The sequence below is a fragment of the Portunus trituberculatus genome, chromosome 44, assembly GCF_017591435.1.
Source record: "Portunus trituberculatus isolate SZX2019 chromosome 44, ASM1759143v1, whole genome shotgun sequence".
Lineage (NCBI taxonomy): Eukaryota > Metazoa > Arthropoda > Malacostraca > Decapoda > Portunidae > Portunus > Portunus trituberculatus.
The window spans coordinates 28,763,588-28,786,087 of NC_059298.1; the positions used below are offsets into that span (position 1 = coordinate 28,763,588).

The 22,500-nt window shown below is 43.7% G+C and overlaps 1 protein-coding gene and 1 non-coding gene across 2 annotated transcripts in view; one reads left to right on the top strand and one right to left on the bottom strand.

Annotated features, from left to right (window-relative positions):
• The window catches only part of LOC123518844, a 200,089-nt gene that overhangs the window by 63,680 nt on the left and 113,909 nt on the right, over positions 1 to 22,500 (bottom strand). Inside the window, 2 exon segments of the mRNA XM_045279883.1 lie at positions 18,052 to 18,269; positions 18,945 to 19,049. Coding sequence (XP_045135818.1) covers positions 18,052 to 18,269; positions 18,945 to 19,049 — 323 coding nt within the window.
• On the top strand, positions 5,733 to 5,806 carry Trnal-cag. Its single transcript has one exon. It is a non-coding gene; the product is annotated as a tRNA-Leu (tRNA).

Sequence of the window (22,500 nt, forward strand, 5' to 3'; positions counted from 1 at the left end):
ATTTTCTGATGAGGCGCTTGTCTCGCAAAGGACGGACGCATTGTAGGGGAGGCTACTAACCTCGGGCGCGAACACATCCAATCCTTTCAACTCCGCTTCGTCGACTTCCTCTGCCCAGGTCACGGCGACCTTGGGCTTCTTCTCCTCGTCCTTCTGCCGCTCCTCCCCCACATCCTCGGCAGCAGTCGCGGTGCTGCAGGCCTCCGCTGGGCCATTTTCGTCGTCGGTGACGTTCCCTTCATTTATTTCAGTGACACGATTGTTTTGGAAATAAATGGAGGAACGTCGTCGCTAACGGGCGTCAAGGAGGCATCGACCTCCTTGCGCTTGGCGCGCCGGTCGCGCTTCTTGCTCCGGAACAGTTTGCGGAGCCACCCGAAGCAGCCGCCGCCGCCTCGGGTGTCTTCCTCCTCATCCATCACTCGTGATGTTTGGGAACCATGGCTCTGTTCCTTGTTTATCCTAAACAGGGTATTGGAACATGGACACCTTCGATACAAAAGATGTAATAACACAAATTATGCAAGTATTCTTCTGATTGGCTGAGCGTCGCCTCGCAGTAAGCAGGTGATTGGCTCAGCCGCATCACTCAGCTCAAGCTTCCGTGATGCCTGCCTGTCACAAGCTGACTATGGACTCATTCAATACTGGTAGAGACAACAAGAGAGAGAGAGAGAGAGAGAGAGAGAGAGAGAGAGAGAGAGAGAGAGAGAGAGAGAGATAGATAGAGAGAGAGAGAGAGAGGTCATCGTGGGGAGAGGACGTGTCCTTGGTCGCTCCTACAGTGTGTCTTCGTGTCCGCCTCACCTGAAGCAACGTAGGAAGTGTACAGCAAACAAGGAAAGTGATTTACAGTGCAGTGCAGTGAAGTGAAGTGAAGTGACATAAGTGCAGTGTAGTGCAGTGAAATTACAGAATAGTGAAAAGTGCAGCAGGACAAGCGGTGCAGTAGGAAGCCAGTCGACCTGACCTGACTTCACCCCACCTGCCTACTACTGGGGCGGAAATCCCTCGGGAATTAAGACCAGCTGCACCCACGCTCATTAAAGGATATTCACTCTGCCAAACCTTCCCCACGCAATCTACGTACTACGTTCCACCTCTCTCTCCGATGCCCGCATCCCACACACTTACAGATATGGTGTTGGAATGTTATGAACGCAGAATAGAAAGACTCAAAGGTCTCTGCGGATACAGACCAAACCATTGGTGTGCAGTCTGTGGGCGAAAGGCGTCACCGACAACAGACCACCAGTGCACCACAGAACCCTGCACTAATCTCTGCCACGTCCACTGCCTGGCCGGCGCGGCTGAGTTTAGGTGCGGCGACACAGGTCAGCTCCGCGCCCGGGCGGGGATTACTGACCCTGTCACTTTTTTTGTGGATAACTCACAAGAAAATTCCTCTTCCTCGACTCTTCCCTATATCCCGCCCACGGATCTGGTTGAGGAGCAGCAGGAGGACGGCCTCGATACCCTACCGAAGGAGGAGCTGATAAAACAATTAAGAAAGCTTCGTAGTGAGTTAGCCACGACAAAGAGCCAGCTAACGAGCTACAGATCCGTAACTGTAGGCCTGGCCGAGAAAAGATGTGTGCTAGTGGAAGCATTATCCATAGTGGACACCCTCTTAGCTACTCATGCAAGCGAGGACCTGCACCAGAGGTCAGTGGCATGTACAGCAAGACCTCACAAACTTCCTGATGAGGCTGTATCCGTTATCCCCGCGGACACGCAAGAAAGTACATCTCTATCCCCTACATCAATCAACCTCCAGCATCCTTCCACACCTAACCCGGCACCTGTAAATTTGGTGGAACAGGGACAAGTAGGAGTACTCACCACAGGTATTCCTTCTCCATCCACACCTCATCCTTCACTTGAACTACCGGAGGAAAGAGGTCAGGCGCCATCCCAAGTCCCTCCCACACCTTCACCTCACCCCTCGCTCGTATCAGCGGAGGAAAGAGAGGAAGGGCGGTCACTTGCTCCCCCCCCACCATCATCTCAGCCTGAGACATCAACAGGGGTGCCGAGGCGACGAACGCAAACAAACGGCAACAGATCTGAAGGAGGTCAGGCAGGAGGGCAACACCGACCACCCAGAAGAAAGAAAACAGTGAGACGAGGGAACTCACAATCAGAAGCAACACCATTACCACTACCACAGCAAGGACGACCTCAGAACAGCAGTAGTCCGCGTTACACACCGCAGCAGCGTCCTAAAAAGGTGTGTGAATACTGCCAAGGTCGCTTCCACTCAGCTTTGGATTGTCGTGTGAGGGCTGCCGACGAGAGACAACAGGAGCTGGTGCAGGCAGTGAAACAGAGTGGCCAGGAGACGTTACTCGCGCTGAGAAACGTTACTTGGCAACTTCACCAGCCTGCTTCACACCAGAGGCTGGCCGCGCCCCCACTGGTGACTCCTGCAGGACCGCCAGCTTCTCGGCCCCCCTGGTCCCTCGCCCCTTACCCATATGGCGTACAGTATGGAGCAGCGCCCCACCACTACTCGGCGATGCTACAAGCCGGCCAACAGTGAACTAAAGATAGTGTCGGCCAATGTGAGGGGCTTTCACACAAACATTGGGGAGCTCACTCACAGTGTTATTATTAAGAAAAATATAGATTTAGTGTTTGTGTGCGAAACTTTTTTAGATGCCAAGGTGCCAAGCAATTATGCCCGTATCAAAGGGTACTCACCATGGATTAGAAAAGACCGTTCTACACAAGGCGGGGGTGTGGCATTCTGCTTTAAGGAGACTGTGAATGCTCAAGTAGTAGAGCCACCCACACCCATACCTGGGGAACTTGAGCTCTTGACATTGAAAATAATCGACAGCAATGGGAAGGGCCTATTGTGCGTGGGTTGCTATCGGCCTCCATCACAGGGAACAGTGTTGCTGGACTACCTAACATTAAACCTGGACTCTTTGATGACTGCCAGTCAGTGTGACAGTGTAATAGTGATTGGCGACCTAAACCAGCACACAGTCAGGGACGCTTTTAACTCACTACTGGTTGTGCATGACATGCACAACTACGTCACCTTCCCCACGCACAAATCTGGGTCATCCCTGGACCCGGTGGTGACGGATCTTCCTTCCCACACAGTACAGTGCTTCCCACTCGACTTTGTAGGGACCTCAGACCACGTGGCTGTATTCACCGGAGTAAAGTTCAAGACACCACGTGAGGAGAGCTTCGAACGAACCCTCTGGAGCTGGGAGGCTGCCGACTGGGATGCCTTTCGTGCTGCACTGAGGACTACAGAGTGGGGAGGAGTGCTGCGTGGCGACGCCAACCAGCAGGTGAGGCAACTCACCGAGCTGCTTCACAACATGCAGGTCTGCTGGGTGCCGCACTCGGTCCATAAAACAAAGGCATCAGATCAGCCTTGGTTTGGTCCTGCTTGCGTTGCCGCATCAGATGCCAAATACAAAGCCTGGCGTGCTCTCAAGAGGCATCCGACGGCCAGAAACAGACTGAGGCACCGAGCGGCAACAAGGCATATGAATGCCACGCAAGCATGGGCTATAGAGCAGTGGAGGGCAAACCTGAAAAACAAACTAAGGGGAGGCCAGGTTGGCTGCAAGCAGTGGTGGAGCCTTGTCAAAGACAAGCAAGGTGAGTCGCGGGGCACCTCCGTCCCTGCACTCCACCAGGCAGACGGCAGCTTCGCCCACAGTGCAAGTGACAAGGCAGACCTCCTGGCCAAGCACTTCGCTGAAAAGATGTGCATCCCCGACCCCGAAAGACCCTCTCCGCTGCTGCCTCAAATAGTGAAAGAGACACTAGTGAAAGTGATAACAAGTGAAGTGGAAGTGCGAGCGATTCTCGAAAATTTGGACGAGAACAAAGCTGTGGGGCCTCAGGACATCAGCCCGCGCGTTCTACGCCAGTGTGCTGCTGAGCTGGCGCGCCCACTCACTTCCCTCTTCAATCACTGCCTCGCCACCTCCACATGGCCTGAAATGTGGAAAGGAAGCAGTGTGGTGCCTCTTCACAAGAAGAACTCCAAGGCAGAGGCAAAAAATTACAGACCCGTGTCCTTGCTGCCTGTGCTGAGCAAAGTGCTGGAAACAATTGTGGCCTCACGAGTGACGCAGCATCTCGAGCACCACCACCTGCTGAGCAACAGGCAGTTTGGGTTCAGGCAAGGGAGGTCGGCGGCAGACCTGCACCTGCTCCTCTCCACGAAGTGGAGTGAGGCCCTGGACCGAGGCAAGGCCACAGCAGTAGTGGCTCTTGATATCGAAGCTGCGTTTGACAGAGTTTGGCATGCAGCGCTCATCACCAAGCTCCGCGCTGTAGGCGTGGACGGAGCACTCCTCCAGCTCCTAGAAAATTACTTGAGAGACAGGCACCTCAAAGTAATTATCAATGGGCGGGAATCAAAACCACAGCCCATAAGGGCAGGCGTTCCTCAAGGGAGCTGCCTCGGCCCTTTGCTGTGGAATGTATATCAATGATCTGCTACACCTCGTTCCTGCAGCGAAGGCGTTTGCAGATGATATAACACTATCCCACAGCTACGGACTGGAGGAGAAAGCTGCAGCCACCTGTGACATCAACGCCACCTTGAGCCGCATCGCAGCCTGGGAAGGAAGTGGCAAGTTAAGTTTGCTGCTCACAAAACCCAGCTGCTAAGCATCACCAGGACGAGTGAAGCCCTGCGCCTCGCCTTCAACGGGGAGACACTGACGCCGCGGGAGGAGGTAGAGGTGCTGGGGTTAACTTACGACCGTAAGTTAACTTTCAGGACCCACTTGGAGCGACTAGCCAGAGGCCTCAGGAAGCTGGCATCCCTGAGGAGAATCTCCTACCTTCTAGACGCCAAAGGACTGGAGTTGCTCTACAAGTCGCAGGTCCGCTCCTCCTTGGGAATACGCCTGCCTTGCCTGGGGCGGCGCGGCCAGCAAACATCTCGCTCTCCTGGACAAGGTCCAGGATCGAGCGGCGAGGCTCATCAGGGAGAGTGAGCTCGGCTTCCACCCTACACTGCACACCCTCCAACACCGGCGGGACGTGGCGGGCCTCACCGTCATGTTCATGACGGTTCATGGTGCAGCAGCAGAGGGTGGCTCACCTGCATGAACTCCAGCAGCCTGCCCGACAGGCCGAGATTGCCACCAGAACCGTCATCCGTGCCCCTGGGGAGCTGCTCCAGCCCAGGTGCAGAACGTGGCACCAACAAAGGCAGTTCCTCAACACGTATATCGGCTTGTGGAACGCTTTTGTTGCTGTGCAAGCGAGTGTAGAGGGCTGCTGGTCCACGCAGCAGTTCAAGTGTACAGTGAATGAGTGGCTGCTACGGACAGACGGACAGAGGCAGGCTTTCGGATAGAAGGCATTAACTGTGACTTCTTTAGCCTAATATTGTACTAAGTATGTAATGTATAATGTACAAAACTCTGTATATCTATGTAAATTGGTATAAATAAAAAAAAAAAAAAAGAGAGAGAGAGAGAGAGAGAGAGAGAGAGAGAGAGAGAGAGAGAGAGAGAGAGAGAGAGATTGTCTCAGGCCTATCCGAAGGTCGGAAATAATGAGCTCTGAGCTCGTTCCGTAGGGTAACGTCTGGCTGTCTCGTCAGAGACTGCAACAGATCAAACAGTGAAACACACACACACGCACACACACACACACACACACACACACACACACACACACACACACACACACACACACACACACACACACACACACACACACACACTCACAAACACACACGCCTGGTAGCTCAGTGGTTAAAGCGCTGGCTTCAGAAGCCAGAGGACCGGGGTTTGATTCTCCGGCCGGGTGAAGATATTTGGGTGTGTCTCCTTTCACGTGTAGCTCCTGTTCACCTAGCAGTGAGTAGGTACGGGATGTAAATCGAGGAATTGTGACCTTGTTGTACCGGTGTGTGGTGTGTGCCTGGTCTCAGGCCTATCCGAAGATCGGAAATAATGAGCTCAGAGCTCGTTCCGTAGGGTAATGTCTGGCTGTCTCGTCAGAGACTGCAGCAGATCAAACAGTGAAACAAACAGTGAAACACACACACACACACACACACACACACACACACACACACACACACACACACACACACACACACACAGAAGTAGAACGTATAAAGTATAAATGATAATACGGAAAGCAAATAAATGATTACAAGAAAACGTAAACAAAAAGTAAAGTATATAAAAGTAAAGCAGAAGTCACAGTAAGGAAATGATGAGGACGAGACGGACGGTGGGCAGAACATTGTACACTCGACTCATTTAATCATCATTTGAGAGTGAAAATGTAAAAGTTATTCCAGAATGATAAAGGAAAAACAACATGCATGATCGAAGCACAGAGCAACAAATATGGTTACAAGAAAATAAATCTTAAAGAAACTAAAGGAGTGTAGTAAGGGAAAATTAATAGAGTTAATTAAAAACGACCAAATTATGAAAAGTTATAAGAATGTTTCCACGGTTACTCGGGACAACGGTTTCCTAGCGGTGGGCTTTGAGATAGGAGGTACCCCAAAAATTATGCCCTTTAGCCTATAAAGTCCCGAGAAAATCCCACATGGTATAAAAGAAGAAAAAAAGAATGCTTAATGTATTTTCCAGGAAAGTGCATCATTTGCCCTTTGACATATTTCGTAGCTACAAATCACTAGCTCCACTTCGCCCATTGCTGCTATTTCCTGCCGGTCTGTGCTGCCACCCTGACTGAAAGGGACCGTAAGTAGCCGATTTAACATCCACGTACTGAAGAGTAAATAGGATATGAAAAGTTAATAAGTAGACCAATAAAGAAATGAAAAAATACCAAACACAGGTTAAATAAAGACATCACTATTTGTTAGCCTTTTTATGATAATGATGTAATTATTTTGTTGAGATCTGTGTGTGTGTGTGTGTGTGTGTGTGTGTGTGTGTGTGTGTGTGTGTGTGTGTAATTTACAACGGTCGTCTGCTGGTCCGAAACCAGTCTTTCCCATTACGGAGCGAGTTCGGAGCTCATAGACCGATCTTCGGGTAGGACTGATACCACATCAACACACTCCACACACCGGGAAGGCGAGGCCACAACCCTTCGAGTTACATCCCGTACCTATTTACTGTTAGGTGAACAGGGGCTATACATTAAGAGTCTTGCCCATTTGCCTCACCGCCTCCGGGACTCGAACCCGGGCCCACTCGATTGTGAGTCGAGCGTGCTAACCACTACACTACGCGGTGTGTACGTGTATGTGTGTGTGTATGCATAGTTATAAGTATTGGCAATTTTATTATCATTATTATTATTATTATTATTATTATTATTATTATTATTATTATTATTATTATTATTATTATTATTATTATTATCATTATTATTATTATTATCATTATTATTATTATATTATTTTTATTATTATTATCATTATTATTATTATTAGTAGTAGTAGTAGAAGCAGTAGTAGTAGTAGTAGTAGTAGTTGTTGTAGTAGTAGTAGATAATAATAATAATAATAATAATAATATTAATAATAATAATAATAATAATAATAATAATAACAATAATAAGAAAGATGACGAAATTAATAATATTAATGATAATAATAATTATTGTTATTGATATAATAAAACAATGATGTCTTTTTATTAATATCCTTTTATGCAAACATGTATTTATCTCTTGAAAATCATTAACACAAACATATGAACCCCTTAAAACCTTGTAAACTCTGGAAGCACCTTTGTAAAGCCTTAATACACCTTTGTACGCGCCCATGCATTCTGATGAGTAACGCAAACAGACTAATGTACCTTTCAAATAAAAGAACTATTCATGTGATTAAAAAAAAAAAAAAAAAAAAAAACTTAATAACTATTGAAAACCCTCTTGAATCCTAAAAACTCTCATAAACTCTTTGGTTCCCTTTACTTATCCTTGTAAATCGCAAACATCATTATAAGCAACAGAAACATTACAACTCTCAGAAAAGGAGGAATTTTTTGGCCACAGAATTAACGAAATATGCAACTCTTTAACCGTAGACTTTTCTCCCTTAACTAAAAATAATTGAAATTCAGCCGTATTTTTTTAAATATATTTTTTTACTGATGTGTAACTATTTCTGTTACTTTTTAAACTACTATTTTCATCTCTCTCTCTCTCTCTCTCTCTCTCTCTCTCTCTCTCTCTCTCTCTCTCTCTCTCTCTCTCTCTCTCTCTCTCTCTCTCTCTCTCTCTCTCTCTCTCTCTCTCTCTCTCTCTCTCTCTCTCTCTCTCTCTCTCTCTCTCTCTCTCTCTCTCTCTCTCTCTCTCTCTCTCTCTCTCTCTCTCTCTCTCTCTCTCTCTCTCTCTCTCTCTCTCTCTCTCTCTCTCTCTCTCTCTCTCTCTCTCTCTCTCTCTCTCTCTCTCTCTCTCTCTCTCTCTCTCTCTCTCTCTCTCTCTCTCTCTCTCACACACACACACACACCCTGGAGTTACAGTTAAATATGAAATGTAGAGCGAAAGGCGACAGAAAATAAAGAGTAAAGAAAAATCCAAAATACAGATATTTAAAAAGGTAGAACAAAATGAAGGTAAGACAACCATGATATGTACAATTGCTCTGTTATGAAATTGTTCTTGAAAGATGTTAAGGCACTACCGATGATGACCAATACTGCAAAGAAAAGTGACAAACGGGTCAAATGCAGGCAGAGAGAACCCTTCCCTTTAAAAAAATATGGAAATACCTTCTACAGGATACATTCAAATCGAACAAGAATATATTAGAACAAAAAATAGAAAAGGTGCAGAGAGTCATGGAAAGACTAACAGAGGCAGAATAATAGTAGAGTAAAGTATAGAGATGCCCATGTAGAAGTAGTAGAGTAAGTACAGTAGTAGAGTAAGTGCAGATGCCCAGGTAAAGTAAAGGTCCAGAGAGTCACGGAAAGACTAACATAGGCATAGTAGTAGTGTAAAGTAGAGATGGCCAGGTAGTTATTAGTAAAGTACTGTAGATATAAGTAAAGCAGACGTCACAGGAAGGAAATGACGAGGACGAGGTGGACGGTCGGCATAACATCGTACACTCGACTCATTTATTCCTCATTAGAAAGTAATTTAATTAATTATGATATTTACATTCGACATGGATAAAATGAAAATCATACCTCACAACGACTATACCCGTAAAAGAAACAGATTCTCACTTGTTAATAGACACCCATAATACGAATCTCATGTTTTTCTCAATAGCACATAAAGAAGAGACAAGGAACCAACAAAAAATCAAGGATATACAAGCACAACAGTTCAGCAATTCTAACAATAAGTCACCCCATTACAGACAACTTTAATACAGACAACAGTCACAACAAACACGGGTCCAAGAAACATTACTATTTCTTCCTTTCCTCTTCGAAGACCACATCTACATTGCTCTACAGTCTGGCCACACAGAGCGCACCAGTTTACATAATTGGACACTTGAACGCCAGACACACTATAGGGAAAATAAATTATCAGAGACCTAATATGAAGAGTGTATTTAGCCATGCACAGGCTTCTTCATCTGATAATATATATATTTCACAAGCTGTCTACATATACGTAATTCTCCATCACCAACTCTAAAACTATTACTTACTAATTGAGAGTAATTCTGTCATATAATACAAATGAATAACGCTATCATACTAACTCACAGTGACTGCACAAAGGAAAACACAGAGCGACCTCTGATAGGATTCATAGGAGCACAAAATTCAGTAATACATTAAAAAGACTTCAGCATTGACACAAACACTACACAGCACGAATTTGAGAAAACAAGTAATTGTAAGAGAATTCTTGAAAAAAAAAAAATGTTAGCCACTCTAGCATAACCTTATCTGACTTTTTAACACTACTTATGTAAAAAAACACAATACTAGCCATTCTCACTCAACATACATACATACACATACATACATATATACACATATATTCATACTTACATACAGAAACTTTTAAGACAACAAAATAGTAGCATTACAATAAAACACCAATCAAGCCCACTAATTCTCTGCCACACTTCACTAATATGTTATACACAGACAAGATAAGTTAAAACAAATATACGAGTAACAAATGAATACGAAAAGTAATGGAAGATACAAACAAACTAAAAGATGATGAACATGTAAAGTCCTGTTAACTAAGAAAACGGATCGGTTGTGACGCGGCGAAGGATTCAAGACGCTGTTAACGTTAACGCTGTGTCGCGGAGTGAACGAGTCTTCGGATTTACGCACGGCAGTGTTACGCAAACGCTGAGTTCGATCCCTAGCCGTGCCGCTGCGCGTGGAAGGCGCCGTACGCAGCCTCCTCCCACGTGGTGACGAAGGGGCGCCCCTCGCTCCCATACACCCGGACGGAGGGTGAGGGCCAAACGCTCGAATGGTCGGTTGTCGCGGCGAGCCGTGCCTCGCTCCTAATCCTCGCGGCCCTGCGGCGGGCCCTGCGCCGCCTCGTAGCGCTCGTCACGAAGGGAGGTTCGTCGCTCCCAGACACCCACGTGTCGCGTGCCGCAGTTTCCTCGTTGTTCGTTGTCGACGCTGCCTCATTTTCTGCTGAGGCGCGAGATTCGGACTTGGCGGCAGCCTCGTTTTCTGCCGAGGCTTTCAACGCTGCGTGGAGGGCTCGGCGGCGTGCCCTTCGTTTCTTGCTCTTGGTCGGTGCCGCTGCAGCCTCATTTTCTGGTGAGGCGCTTGTCTCGCAGTGGACGGACGCAGTGTGGGGGAGGCAACTAATCTCGGGCGCGAACACGTCCAGTCCTTTCTCTTCCGCCTCGTCGACTTCCTCAGCCCAGGTCACGGCGACCTTGGGCTGCTTCTCCTCGTCCTTCTGCCGCTCCTCCCCCACATCGGGATCGTTCCCTTCACTTATCTCAGTGACACGATTGTTTTGGAGATAAATGGAGGGAACGTCGTCGCTGTCGGGCGTCAAGGAGGGCTCGGCCTCCTTGTGCTTGGCGCGGCGCTTGTGCTTGTTTCGCCGGAACAGTTTGCGGAGCCACCCGAAGCAGCCGCCGCCGCCTCGGGTGTCTTCCTCCTCATCCATCACTCGTGATGTATGGGAAGCCATGGTTCTGTTCCTTGCTTATCTTAAACAGGGTGTCGGAACATGGACACCTTCGGTATAAAAGATGTAATAACACAAATTATGCAAATATTCTTCTGATTGGCTGAGCGTCGCCTCGCAGCAAGCAGCCTCACTCAGCTCCAAGCTGCCGTGATGCCTGCCTGTCACAAGCTGACTATGGGTACATTCAGTACTAGTGGAGGTGCAACATTCTCCCTACAGCAGAGGTGAATCAGGCTTAACTCAAGGCCAGGCGGTGTGGAGTGGTGAGGTGATGGCGGGGTAGGGTGGTGGTGGTGGGTGGGTAGAGGGGGAATGGTAAGGGGGAGAAGTAAAGATGAAAAAGAAAACGTAAAACAAAACAGTGGTGGTGGTGAAGGTGGCGGGCGATCCGTCAGGCCTACAGCCTCCCGACACATGAATACCGGCCCTGTTAAGCCGCATGCAGGTAATTATTATCATTATTACCATTATCTTTATTACTTTTCTTCTTTTCTTCTTCTTCTTATTATTATTATTATTATTATTATTATTATTATAATCAATAATGATTATTATTATTATTATTATTATTATTATTATTATTATTATTGTTATTCTTATCACTATCTATCATTACTATAATTTTCTATACACTGACCATTACATATAAAAAGATGAGAGAGAGAGAGAGAGAGAGAGAGAGAGAGAGAGAGAGAGAGAGAGAGAGAGAGAGAGAGAGAGAGAGAGAGAGAGAGAGAGAGAGAGAGAGAGAGAGAGAGAGAGAGAGAGAGAGAGAGAGAGAGAGAGAGAGAGAGAGAGAGAGAGAGAGAGAGAGAGAGAGAGAGAGAGAGAGAGAGAGAGAGAGAGAGAGAGAGAGAGAGAGAGAGAGAGAGAGAGAGAGAGAGAGAGAGAGAGAGAGAGAGAGAGAGAGAGAGAGAGAGAGAGAGAGAGAGAGAGAGAGAGAGAGAGAGAGAGAGAGAGAGAGAGAGAGAGAGAGAGAGAGAGAGAGAGAGAGAGAGAGAGAGAGAGAGAGAGAGAGAGAGAGAGAGAGAGAGAGAGAGAGAGAGAGAGAATCAGAACACAAAGAAATCACACAAAAAAGCCTGAAACCACCTTCATTTACCCTTAATTAACAACACACGTTAATGAATATTCACGACCGCCAGACCTTTCCCCCTGCAATCATCACTTTTCAAAATTGAACAACTGGTATCGTGGGGAAGTATCGAGGGGTGATTCCAGGCCGTATCTTTGTTTTAACACATTCCGGTTGACATTTTTCCTGGTATTGCTGCCCCAGTGGGTGATACTAACAAGCTTTAAATCACCTGATGAAGAGACGAGTTCGCTGATTGCAGGTGTGGGTGGCACTGGCTAGAACGCTAGATAGTCTATATGGTATGTTGTTTTTTTATATATATTATTTTTCAATCAAGCATTTCGAGTTGTTACATTGCATAGATTATTTTCTTTTACCTTATCATTTCTTTCTCTGCCTTTTTTTTATCTCATTTTTTTTCTTGCAGTGATTGAATTCCCAGCTTTCTGTTGATTTGTGTGTGTCAGTATTAAGACTCGTAATGTGATTGCTATACATCGCTTTAAAGTTCATCACGGTGTTTAAGATTCCTATGGGTATTATAGATGTTACATACCTATCTTTCTCTCTCTCTCTCTCTCTCTCTCTCTCTCTCTCTCTCTCTGTGTGTGTGTGTGTGTGTGTGTGTGTGTGTGTGTGTGTGTGTGTGTGTGTGTGTGTGTGTGTGTGTGTGTGTGTGTGTGTGTGTGTGTGTGTGTGTGTGTGTGTGTGTGTGTGTGTGTGTGTGTGTGGAGAAGAGAGAGAAAGAGAGAGAGAGAGAGAGAGAGAGAGAGAGAGAGAGAGAGAGAGAGAGAGAGAGAGAGAGAGAGAGAGAGAGAGAGAGAGAGAGAGAGAGAGAGAGAGAGAGAGAGAATCCTAGAAAGAAAGGAATATAGACATCCATACACCACATAGAGACAAACTGATCGACGGATGAAATGTTTGGCTCCGGTTTCTATCTATCTGTCGGCGGGTGAAGCCTGGGAGGGAAGGACCATTTTAAAGGTATCTTCTAAATTCCACCAAAATTGTTGTAGCTCCATTTTTGTGAGTAGAATTCCCTAGTGTTGCTAAAAAAATAACCTTGCATTAGCAGTCAAAGGGTGAATCATAACAGTACAATTATGGTGGAGCTTAAGGACGACTAGAGTGTGTTTTTTTTTCCACGATATGTTTGTAGTTGTAGTTTAGGGTAGGAGTATGGTTGTGTGTGTGTGTGTGTGTCCGCGCCGCTCCGAGGGATAGGGATGTGGTGAAACGGTAACTTTTATTCCTGTGTTTGAATCATTTCATTCGCTTTTCTATTGTTTTATGTCTTTTTTTATTTATCTTTTTTTAGTTTTGTGCAGAGATTGTCCAGATTGTTCGTTCTCTTCAATTTCTTTTAAGCTTTTTGTTGTAATTGTTTTACATGATTTTTTTTTCACTGAGGTTCATTCTTTTCTTGTGGATTGCCTTGTTTGTATAAGTCACGTCCTAGTGTCTCTCTCTCTCTCTCTCTCTCTCTCTCTCTCTCTCTCTCTCTCCACTGTGTTACTTTCATTTTCACATTTCCCTGACCTTTATTCATTATTTTGTCTCCCTCTAATACTTTTCATTCTTCATTAAACAACCTGCTCTTCTCAACTTCCACCATCTATCTTCCATCACCTTTCCTGTTTTCTCTGCCTTCAGTTACGTCCAGCCACTTCATACATCCTCATCTTCATCTCGTAGTGAATGCAAAATGTAGACAAAACACACACACACACACACACACACACACACACACACACACACACACACACACACACACACACACACACACACACACACACACACACACACACACACACATACACACACAGACTTCCAATTTTCCACTTCTTGGTTATAAGTTCAATATCTCTGGTTGTTTTCTTCTCTCTGTGGACTATCTAAAAATCTCTTCCCTTTTTTCCAGTTTTTAGTCATACAAAGAAACACACACACACACACACACACACACACACACACACACACACACACACACACACACACACACACACACACACACACACACACACACACACACACACACACACACACACACAAACTAGAATTCTCAATTGTATGTAATCTAACTGTCAGCGTGATGAATAGTAGCAGCACCGATATGGATTTCATCTTATACATTAGATGGAAATGGTTATGACGTGACAATTTGCATGCAGATTTCATGAGATTCTACCACGCGTAAGTGCAGTTCATAATACGTTCGAAGTAAAGCAGCCCATTGTTTCCTCCAGTCGTAAATTATTAGTTTTCTTTTTGTATAAACATTTGTTCCTATGTAGTGTTAGTGGATCTGAACAACTGTGTAAAACTATATATAAAATGGATGCCTATTGGAGTTACTGCTATTCTTGATAAGACAGCACATAATATTATTGAGTTCTAAGAGGAGTTTTTTTCTTTTTTGAAGCGTTGTGATATTGGATTTTGTGTTACTCATATCTCTTACCTGGTTTTCCTTAGACATTCATTTCTTTCAGCAAGTTGAGAGGGAAGTAGTAATAGTAATAGTGGTATTAGTGGTAGTAGTAATAGTAGTAGTAGTAGTGGTAATAACAATAATAGTAGTAGTAGTAGTAGTAGTAGTAGTAGTAGTAGTAGTAGTAGCAGCAGTAATAGAAATTTCAGTATTGGTAACAGTAACAGAAGTGCCCTCAATGCTATGCCCGCACACTAAACCCACTGACCCAATCAAGAGATGACATCATTATCACACACATTGTTTTTTTTTCCAGCACAACGTCTCCCATTACAAAGGTCAGGTGATATAGTCTGACGTCACACATTGGACACCCACTCCCTTAACACACACACACACACACACACACACACACACACACACACACACACACACACACACACACGTAAAAAAACCCACCTATAGTATGTAATTTCAAACGGCTCTCAGGTGACTTGCTGGTAATCATTAATATATATGAGCATATTTACTCTAATTGATATTGCTTATACTAATAACAATAGATGTCCATATCGCCAGCAGTTTCGATGAGTTTTCTTTAGCTTTTTCCAGTTGTCTTTATTGTAAGAGGGTTTAGTCATGTAAGAGTGGTAGTTTATGTGGTTTTCAGCTCTTTCTCTGCTATAATTTCATAGTTTTATATAAATTTTGGTGAAGGTTTCTAAAGACTACTCTCATGATTTAAAGTATATCTTAAATTCTATCAAAATTGTTCCAGCTCGATTTTTTATGAGTAGAATTCCCTAATGTTGCTTAAAAAAATAACTTTGTATTAGCAGTCAAAGGGTGAATCATAATAGTACAATTATGGTGGAACTCAAGGACGGCTAATGGGTTTTTCCCCGATGTATCATGAATGTATTTTCCCACAAGTTCACCAGTGCTTACCAGATGACTCACGGGAAGGACGCGGCTTGGCCCAGTAATAGTCACGACGAAGAAAGTTAAACGCTGGGCACGGAGCTGATAAACTCGAGAACTAAGGAAAACTTTTATCCTGCTGGGAATCTTTGAGGCTTGAGCGTTCCTCCTGGGGCTGAGACACGTTTTTGAACACTCCTGCTCTTCAGTGCCCAAGAGTGATTCAAGGCGACACTCTGGTAACGTTGTCTTACTTTTAATTTTTTTTATACCATGTGGGCTTTTCACGGGAATTTATGGGCTAAAGGAGATACTATTTAGGGTACCTCCTATTTCAAAGCCCACCCACTAGGAAACTGTTGCCCCGAATGAGGAAGCCCGACCTACACTCGGACCGTGGACAGGATTCGAACTCGTGCGCTTGGAGACCCCTCAGACCCCAAAGCACGCATGATTCCACTGTACCATGGCGGCCTATCCGTAATCAGATGCAAGACACTTCTTGGTCTCACTCGTTACTACTGATTTTCACAGGTATTGAGAATGGGCTCAGAGTTTCAGCTAATCTTTCCTTTCTCCCTGTGATCTGTATAGTAATCACACGCTTCTCTCATTTCTAGTTCTTGACATCGTGTTTAGGTTGCCAAAGTATCTTTCCTTCCTCTTAACTATTATACCCTGTCCATTTTTAGCACTTGGGTATGTGGGTGTGTCTTCTTTTTTTTTTTATACCATGTGGGCTTTTCAAGGGAATTTATGGGCTAAAGGGGATACTGTTTAAAAATCTGACGTCCAATTTTCCAGTTCTCGGTTATAAGTTCAATATCTCTGGTTGCTTTTCTTTTCTCTGCCTAATAATCTTTTTCCCTTTTTTCCAGATTTTAGTCATACTTTTGATGTTCCAAGAAGTCGCTCCTCTCATCCTGTTGCCTCTTTAATAATCTAACCTCCTTCCTTTCTTCTTTCCTTTCCAGTTCTTGACTACCTATTCAGTTTTCCGGGTAGTCTTTCCTCTCTTACTGTGGGCTGCCTAATAATCCCTGACCTCCTTCCCTTGTGGTCAGCGGTGCGTAGTAGGCCGCGGCTCTCTCGGGATGACGGCAGTTATCCCTTAAGCTGCCACTCATGAACAAAGTTTGTCGAGGCTCAAAGTAACATAAGTGGCGGCTCTTCTTCGTACTCCTTAGGGTTGATCCACGCCCTTTTACCGCCACACTGACCAGGAAGAAGAGGAGGAGGAGGGGGAAAAACAAACAGCTCATACGAAGCTCTCTTTGATAAATTGCACTAATTGAAAATGAAAGACATAGGGTGATGACACAAAGGAGACAGAGATTAATGACTACTACTATTACAGCTACTACCACTACTGCTACTACTACTACTACTACTACTACTAAAAAGAGGAAGAGGAAAAAAGTACACAACTATCTTTTTATGAAGAAGGAGAAGAAGTAGAAAGAAACATTTCAGAAAAGAGGAAAGAAGAAGAAGAAGAAGAAGAAGAAGAAGAAGAAGAAGAAGAAGAAGAAGAAGAAGAAGAAGAAGAAGAAGAAGAAGAAGAAGAAGAAGAAGAAGAAGAAGAAGAAGAAGAAGAAGAAGAAGAAGAAGAACAAGAAGAAGAAGAAGAAGAAGAAGAAGAAGAAGAACAAGAACAAGAACAAGAACATGAAGAACAAGAAGAAGAAGAAGTAGCCCATCTTTCTCATGCCACCCTATATCCCAACGGTCTTCTTCCAAACCCTCCTCCGCGCCTCGCTCACCAAACCAGACAATTATTCTTAGTAACACTTCGACACACCTGTTCCTGACACACCCAGTACAGCCAGCCAGGTGCTCTTCGGCATAATTACCAACACAAATCATTACTCACCTTACCCATACACAATATTTTTTCCTTGAAGCCCTGTTAACTGAGTATTAGTGGCGTGGACCTTATTAACTTCATTTCCTTTATTTTCTTTGTCGTTCTTTTACATTCTTTTTTTATTTTGTAGTCGAGTGAGGTTTTTTTTTCAATCATAAAGTATGTGTGTGTGTGTGTGTGTGTGTGTGTGTGTGTGTGTGTGTGTGTGTGTGTGTGTGTGTGTGTGTGTGTGTGTGTGTGTGTGTGTGTGTGTGTGTGTGTGTGTTTTATGCAAGAGTTAACTAAAGACAGGGACAAATGTCTCGAATGTGTGTGTGTGTGTGTGTGTGTGTGTGTGTGTGTGTGTGTGTGTGTGTGTGTGTGTGTGTGTGTGTGTGTGTGTGTGTGTGTGTGTGTGTGTGTGTGTGTGTGTGTGTGTGTGTGTGTGTGTGTGTGTGTGTGTGTGTGTGTGTGTGTGTGTGTGTGTTTCCGGATGTATGATTCTATTTTTTTTTTAAATGTAAGACGGGAAAATTGGCAAAGAGCAACAGAAATATATAAAAAGACCCACTCATTTGCTAGTCCCCTTACATATCCAAAAGGTTTAGCGTGTGCGTGTCTGTGTGCGTGTGTTCGTGTTTGCGTACGTGTGTTTGTGAGGTAACAAAAGCATCAATCAACACATACCCTGAAGGAGGCGCTGCTGGAAACTGTGAAGTTGACGGCAGCGGTGAGGGAGCGGTTACCATGAGGTCCGTGGAGGAAAGCCAGAGGGGTGAAGCTTGGCATGGCCCCGCGCCCCTCGCCCTCCTGCACCAGCCACGCCGATAGCAGGAACGCATCAGGCCCGTCCATGAGGTAGTCGAAGCTCAAACACACGTCCTCAGGCTCCCCGTGGCCCAGGTCTGTGCAAGGGAAGAAAAGCAAAAGGAAAACAGAATAATCAAGAAAACAAGAGAAGAATAAGGGAAAAGAGAAGCACGAGGAGGAAATAGAAATAGAAGAACAGAAATATGATGAAGGAAAAAGAAGAGATTGAAAAAGAGAAAGAGGAGGAAGAAAAGTAAGAGTGTTAAGATATTATGCATTGATAACACTAATATTGTTGACTTAACATAGAACAGGGCTTTAAAGAACAACTCACTGTTTATCAAGGGGAAGAGATAAATAAGGCAGGTAAAAGTGAGCCTGTATGAGACATTTTAGAAACAAATGGATTGAGAAAAATAAAAGAAATATTTGAATGAGCGAGTGAAAGTTGATTGGGTTTTGAGGAGAGAGAGAGAGAGAGAGAGAGAGAGAGAGAGAGAGAGAGAGAGAGAGAGAGAGAGAGAGAGAGAGAGAGAGAGAGAGAGAGAGAGAGAGAGAGAGAGAGAGAGAGAGAGAGAGAGAGAGAGAGAGAGAGAGAGAGAGAGAGAGAGAGAGAGAGAGAGAGAGAGAGAGAGAGAGAGAGAGAGAGAGAGAGAGAGAGAGAGAGAGAGAGAGAGAGAGTGAGTGAGTGTGTGTGTGTGTGTGTGTGTGTGTGTGTGTGTGTGTGTGTGTGTGTGTGTGTGTGTGTGTGTGTGTGTGTGTGTACTGACCTGTGAGCGGCGTGATCTTGGGTGAGGTGAGGATGGCTCGGTAGCCTCTGGGAAGCTGTAGCCCTGCAGTGGATTCCTCAGACACGACCATCATGCTCTGGGAGGCTGTGAGGAGAACAGAGATGGTGACGACGAAGAAGAGGAAGACGAAGAAACGCAGGTGGAAGAGACACAGAAAGGAACAGGTGTAAGAGATAAGGAATAGGACGAGTAAGTGCAGGAGATGACCTGTAGGAACGAAGAAATGCAGAAACGAGGAGGAGGAGGAGGGCAAAGAAGAATCGGAGGTAAAGACACGAGAGGTACAGGTGTATTAAGAGAAGAATAGGACGAGTAATGCAGGGAGAAATGTACAAGACAAAGCGCTGTAGGAAGGGAGAGATGCAAAAGCGAAGGTATGTAGAACGAGGCGCTATATATGTATGTATATATATATATATATATATATATATATATATATATATATATATATATATATATATATATATATATATATATATATATATATATATATATATATATATATATATATATATATATATATATATATATGTAGGACGAGGTGTAGGACGAAGAAGCGTAAGAACGAAGAGATATTAGAATGAAGTAATGTACAAACGAAGAGGTATCGAAACAAAAGGAAGTAAGACAAGTTGGCACAGAGAGAAAATAAGCAGGACGAAGCGGTGTAGGAACGAAGAGATGTAGAAACAAAGAGATGTAGGAGGAAGAAATGTAAGCCGGAAAGCAGAAGGACGAGGAAGTATAAAACGAGATGTAGGATTGAAGAGATGTAGAAATGAATATGAGTAGGACGAGTAAGTAAAGGAAGAAGAAGTACAAAACGAAAAGGTAGGTAGGGGAACGAAGAGATGTAGAAAAAGATATTTAAGACGGAAAGGAGCAGAAAGAGGAGATGTAGAACGAGATGTAGAAACGAAGAGATGTAGAAATGAATAGGCATAACACAATAGTTTCTCTACAACTTTATGACAATTGCCAGACCCACTTTAGAATAATGTTTTGAAGTGAACACATCAACATCAGCAAGTTATGTCAATTTCAGATGCTACAGGTGAAGTAAGAATAAATTCCTTCTACTGTTATTACTATTACTACTACTGCAACAACTACTGTTTCTACTACTACTACTACTACTACTACTACTACTACAACTACTGTTACAACTACTAACACTAATAATACTGATACTACTATTACTACTACTGGTACCACTACTATTAAGACTAATACACCTACTATCATTACTACACCTACTACTACTACTACTACTACTACTACTACTACTACTACTACTGAAATTCTCATTACTACAACAACAGCAACAACCACTACTATTATTATTACTACTACTAATAGGACACCACCTACTAGTACTACTATTACTACTACTACTACTACTACTACTACTACTACTACTACTACTTCACTATTACTACTACTGTAACTTCTACTGCTAATAATAACAGCCTTGCAGCGTCCCTTATACTCTCACAATTCACTACCAAACCTACATAAACTATCTCTCATCTCTTTCACTGACAGACTCAAGAGCACTCCACCTTACTCTGCTTTCCTATCAATGCTACTTGAGTTCCATGGAGAGAGATACTTGTAACTCCGTAAATATCATGACCTCTCTAAACTTTATGTACGTTCTTAGATGTCAAGAGTGTACGAGTGGTTTTCTCTTGTAACTTGTTCATCTATTTTAGTATTTGGTAGACTGGCTCGTTTCCAAATCACGTAAATAGACATAAAATAATTGATTGAATGAATAAGCTGATTAGATGAATGAATAAATGAATACAAACTGATATTCCAACTAAACATTATGAATAGTGATTGAGATTATGTTATTTTCTATTTAAGTTATTCGTGTCTATTTTTGGAGTCGTTTATCTTTTAATGACTGGCACAAAGACGAGGAGGAAATGAACGAATGAATGAATGAATGAATAACATGAATAAATAAATTAATGAATACTGAGTGACAAAGGAAATAAAGGCATTGCAACACACACCCACACAACACACACACACACATACACACACACACACACACACACACACACACACACACACACACACACACACACACACACACACACACACACACACACACACACACACACACACACACACACACACACACACACACACACACACACACACACACACACACACACACACACACCAATAACAACTTAACATTATTTCCACCACAGTGCGAACCTTTAATAGTTAATAAGATTTCAAACTACTTTCATCTGATTTTCGTTAAACGCTTTTTGTCATGCATTGTAAATTTTCTGTGTAATTACCGTCTACTTACTAAACAATCTACTACTACTACTACTACTACTACTACTACTACTACTACTACTACTACTACTACTACTACTACTAATTCTACTACTACTAATAATAATTCTACTACTACTACTACTACTACTACTACTACTACTACTATTACTATCATTATCATCCTTCTTATTGTTATCATCATTACTATTGTCATTATCTAAACAGTAGTAGTTTTACCCCGACTAGATAAATAAAAATCTCGTAGTAAGATTGTACACACACACACACACACACACACACACACACACACACACACACACACACACACACACACACGAGAGAGAGAGAGAGAGAGAGAGAGAGAGAGAGAGAGAGAGAGAGAGAGAGAGAGAGAGAGAGAGAGAGAGAGAGAGAGTGAATCCAAAGCATAAACAAATAAGAGAACGCAGGTTATTTCTCTCCTTCCCTCTTTAAAAACACACAGAATAAAAAAGGCTAGGACTGCCAACAAAAGAGCAATGGTCCAGAGGGGTGAGGCATCAGCTGGGCAGTGGTGGCAGCCTCGCCTCTGCCGCGAGATGGAAAGGATTGTGGAGATTTATTCTTAATTTTGTGGGTAGTTAATTGCTTTTCCTAAAATATTTTTCCTCATAACTCACTCGGCTTTCGTTTTCTTTGCCTCTCTTGCTTCTGTGATCTTTCTTGTGTGTGTGTGTGTGTGTGTGTGTGGTGAGTGTGGGTAGTTGGGTGGATGGGTGGGTTTATGGAAATTAAGGCTCCGTGCTTTGCCTCAGCTATATATTCCAAGTTCCCCGTTTTCATCTTGAGCTTCTACGTAAAAGGAGTTAATTCAGAAAGAAAACGTAATGGAAGCGACGGAAAACTCGCCCAAAACTCATCATCCGGCCAGAAACATGCATTCATTTTTTTTCTTCTCCTCCTCCGATTACAAGACGCTTAAAATGAATAAAAAAAAAACAACACACACCACCAAATGAATAAATAGAAAATGTATACTGAGACAAAACAATTACACACAGATAGAATAAGAACATGGAATAAAAGAAAAATATAATGAAAACGAATATGAAAAGCCACGTCAAGGCCAGAAACGGAGGAAAAATAAAAGGAAAGAGAGTTTTCAAGGAGAATATTGCTATACAGAAAATTAGGCGGGAAGGGCGGCGAGTCATTTCAACTGAGGGTAAAAATGAGTCGCAGAATGAAA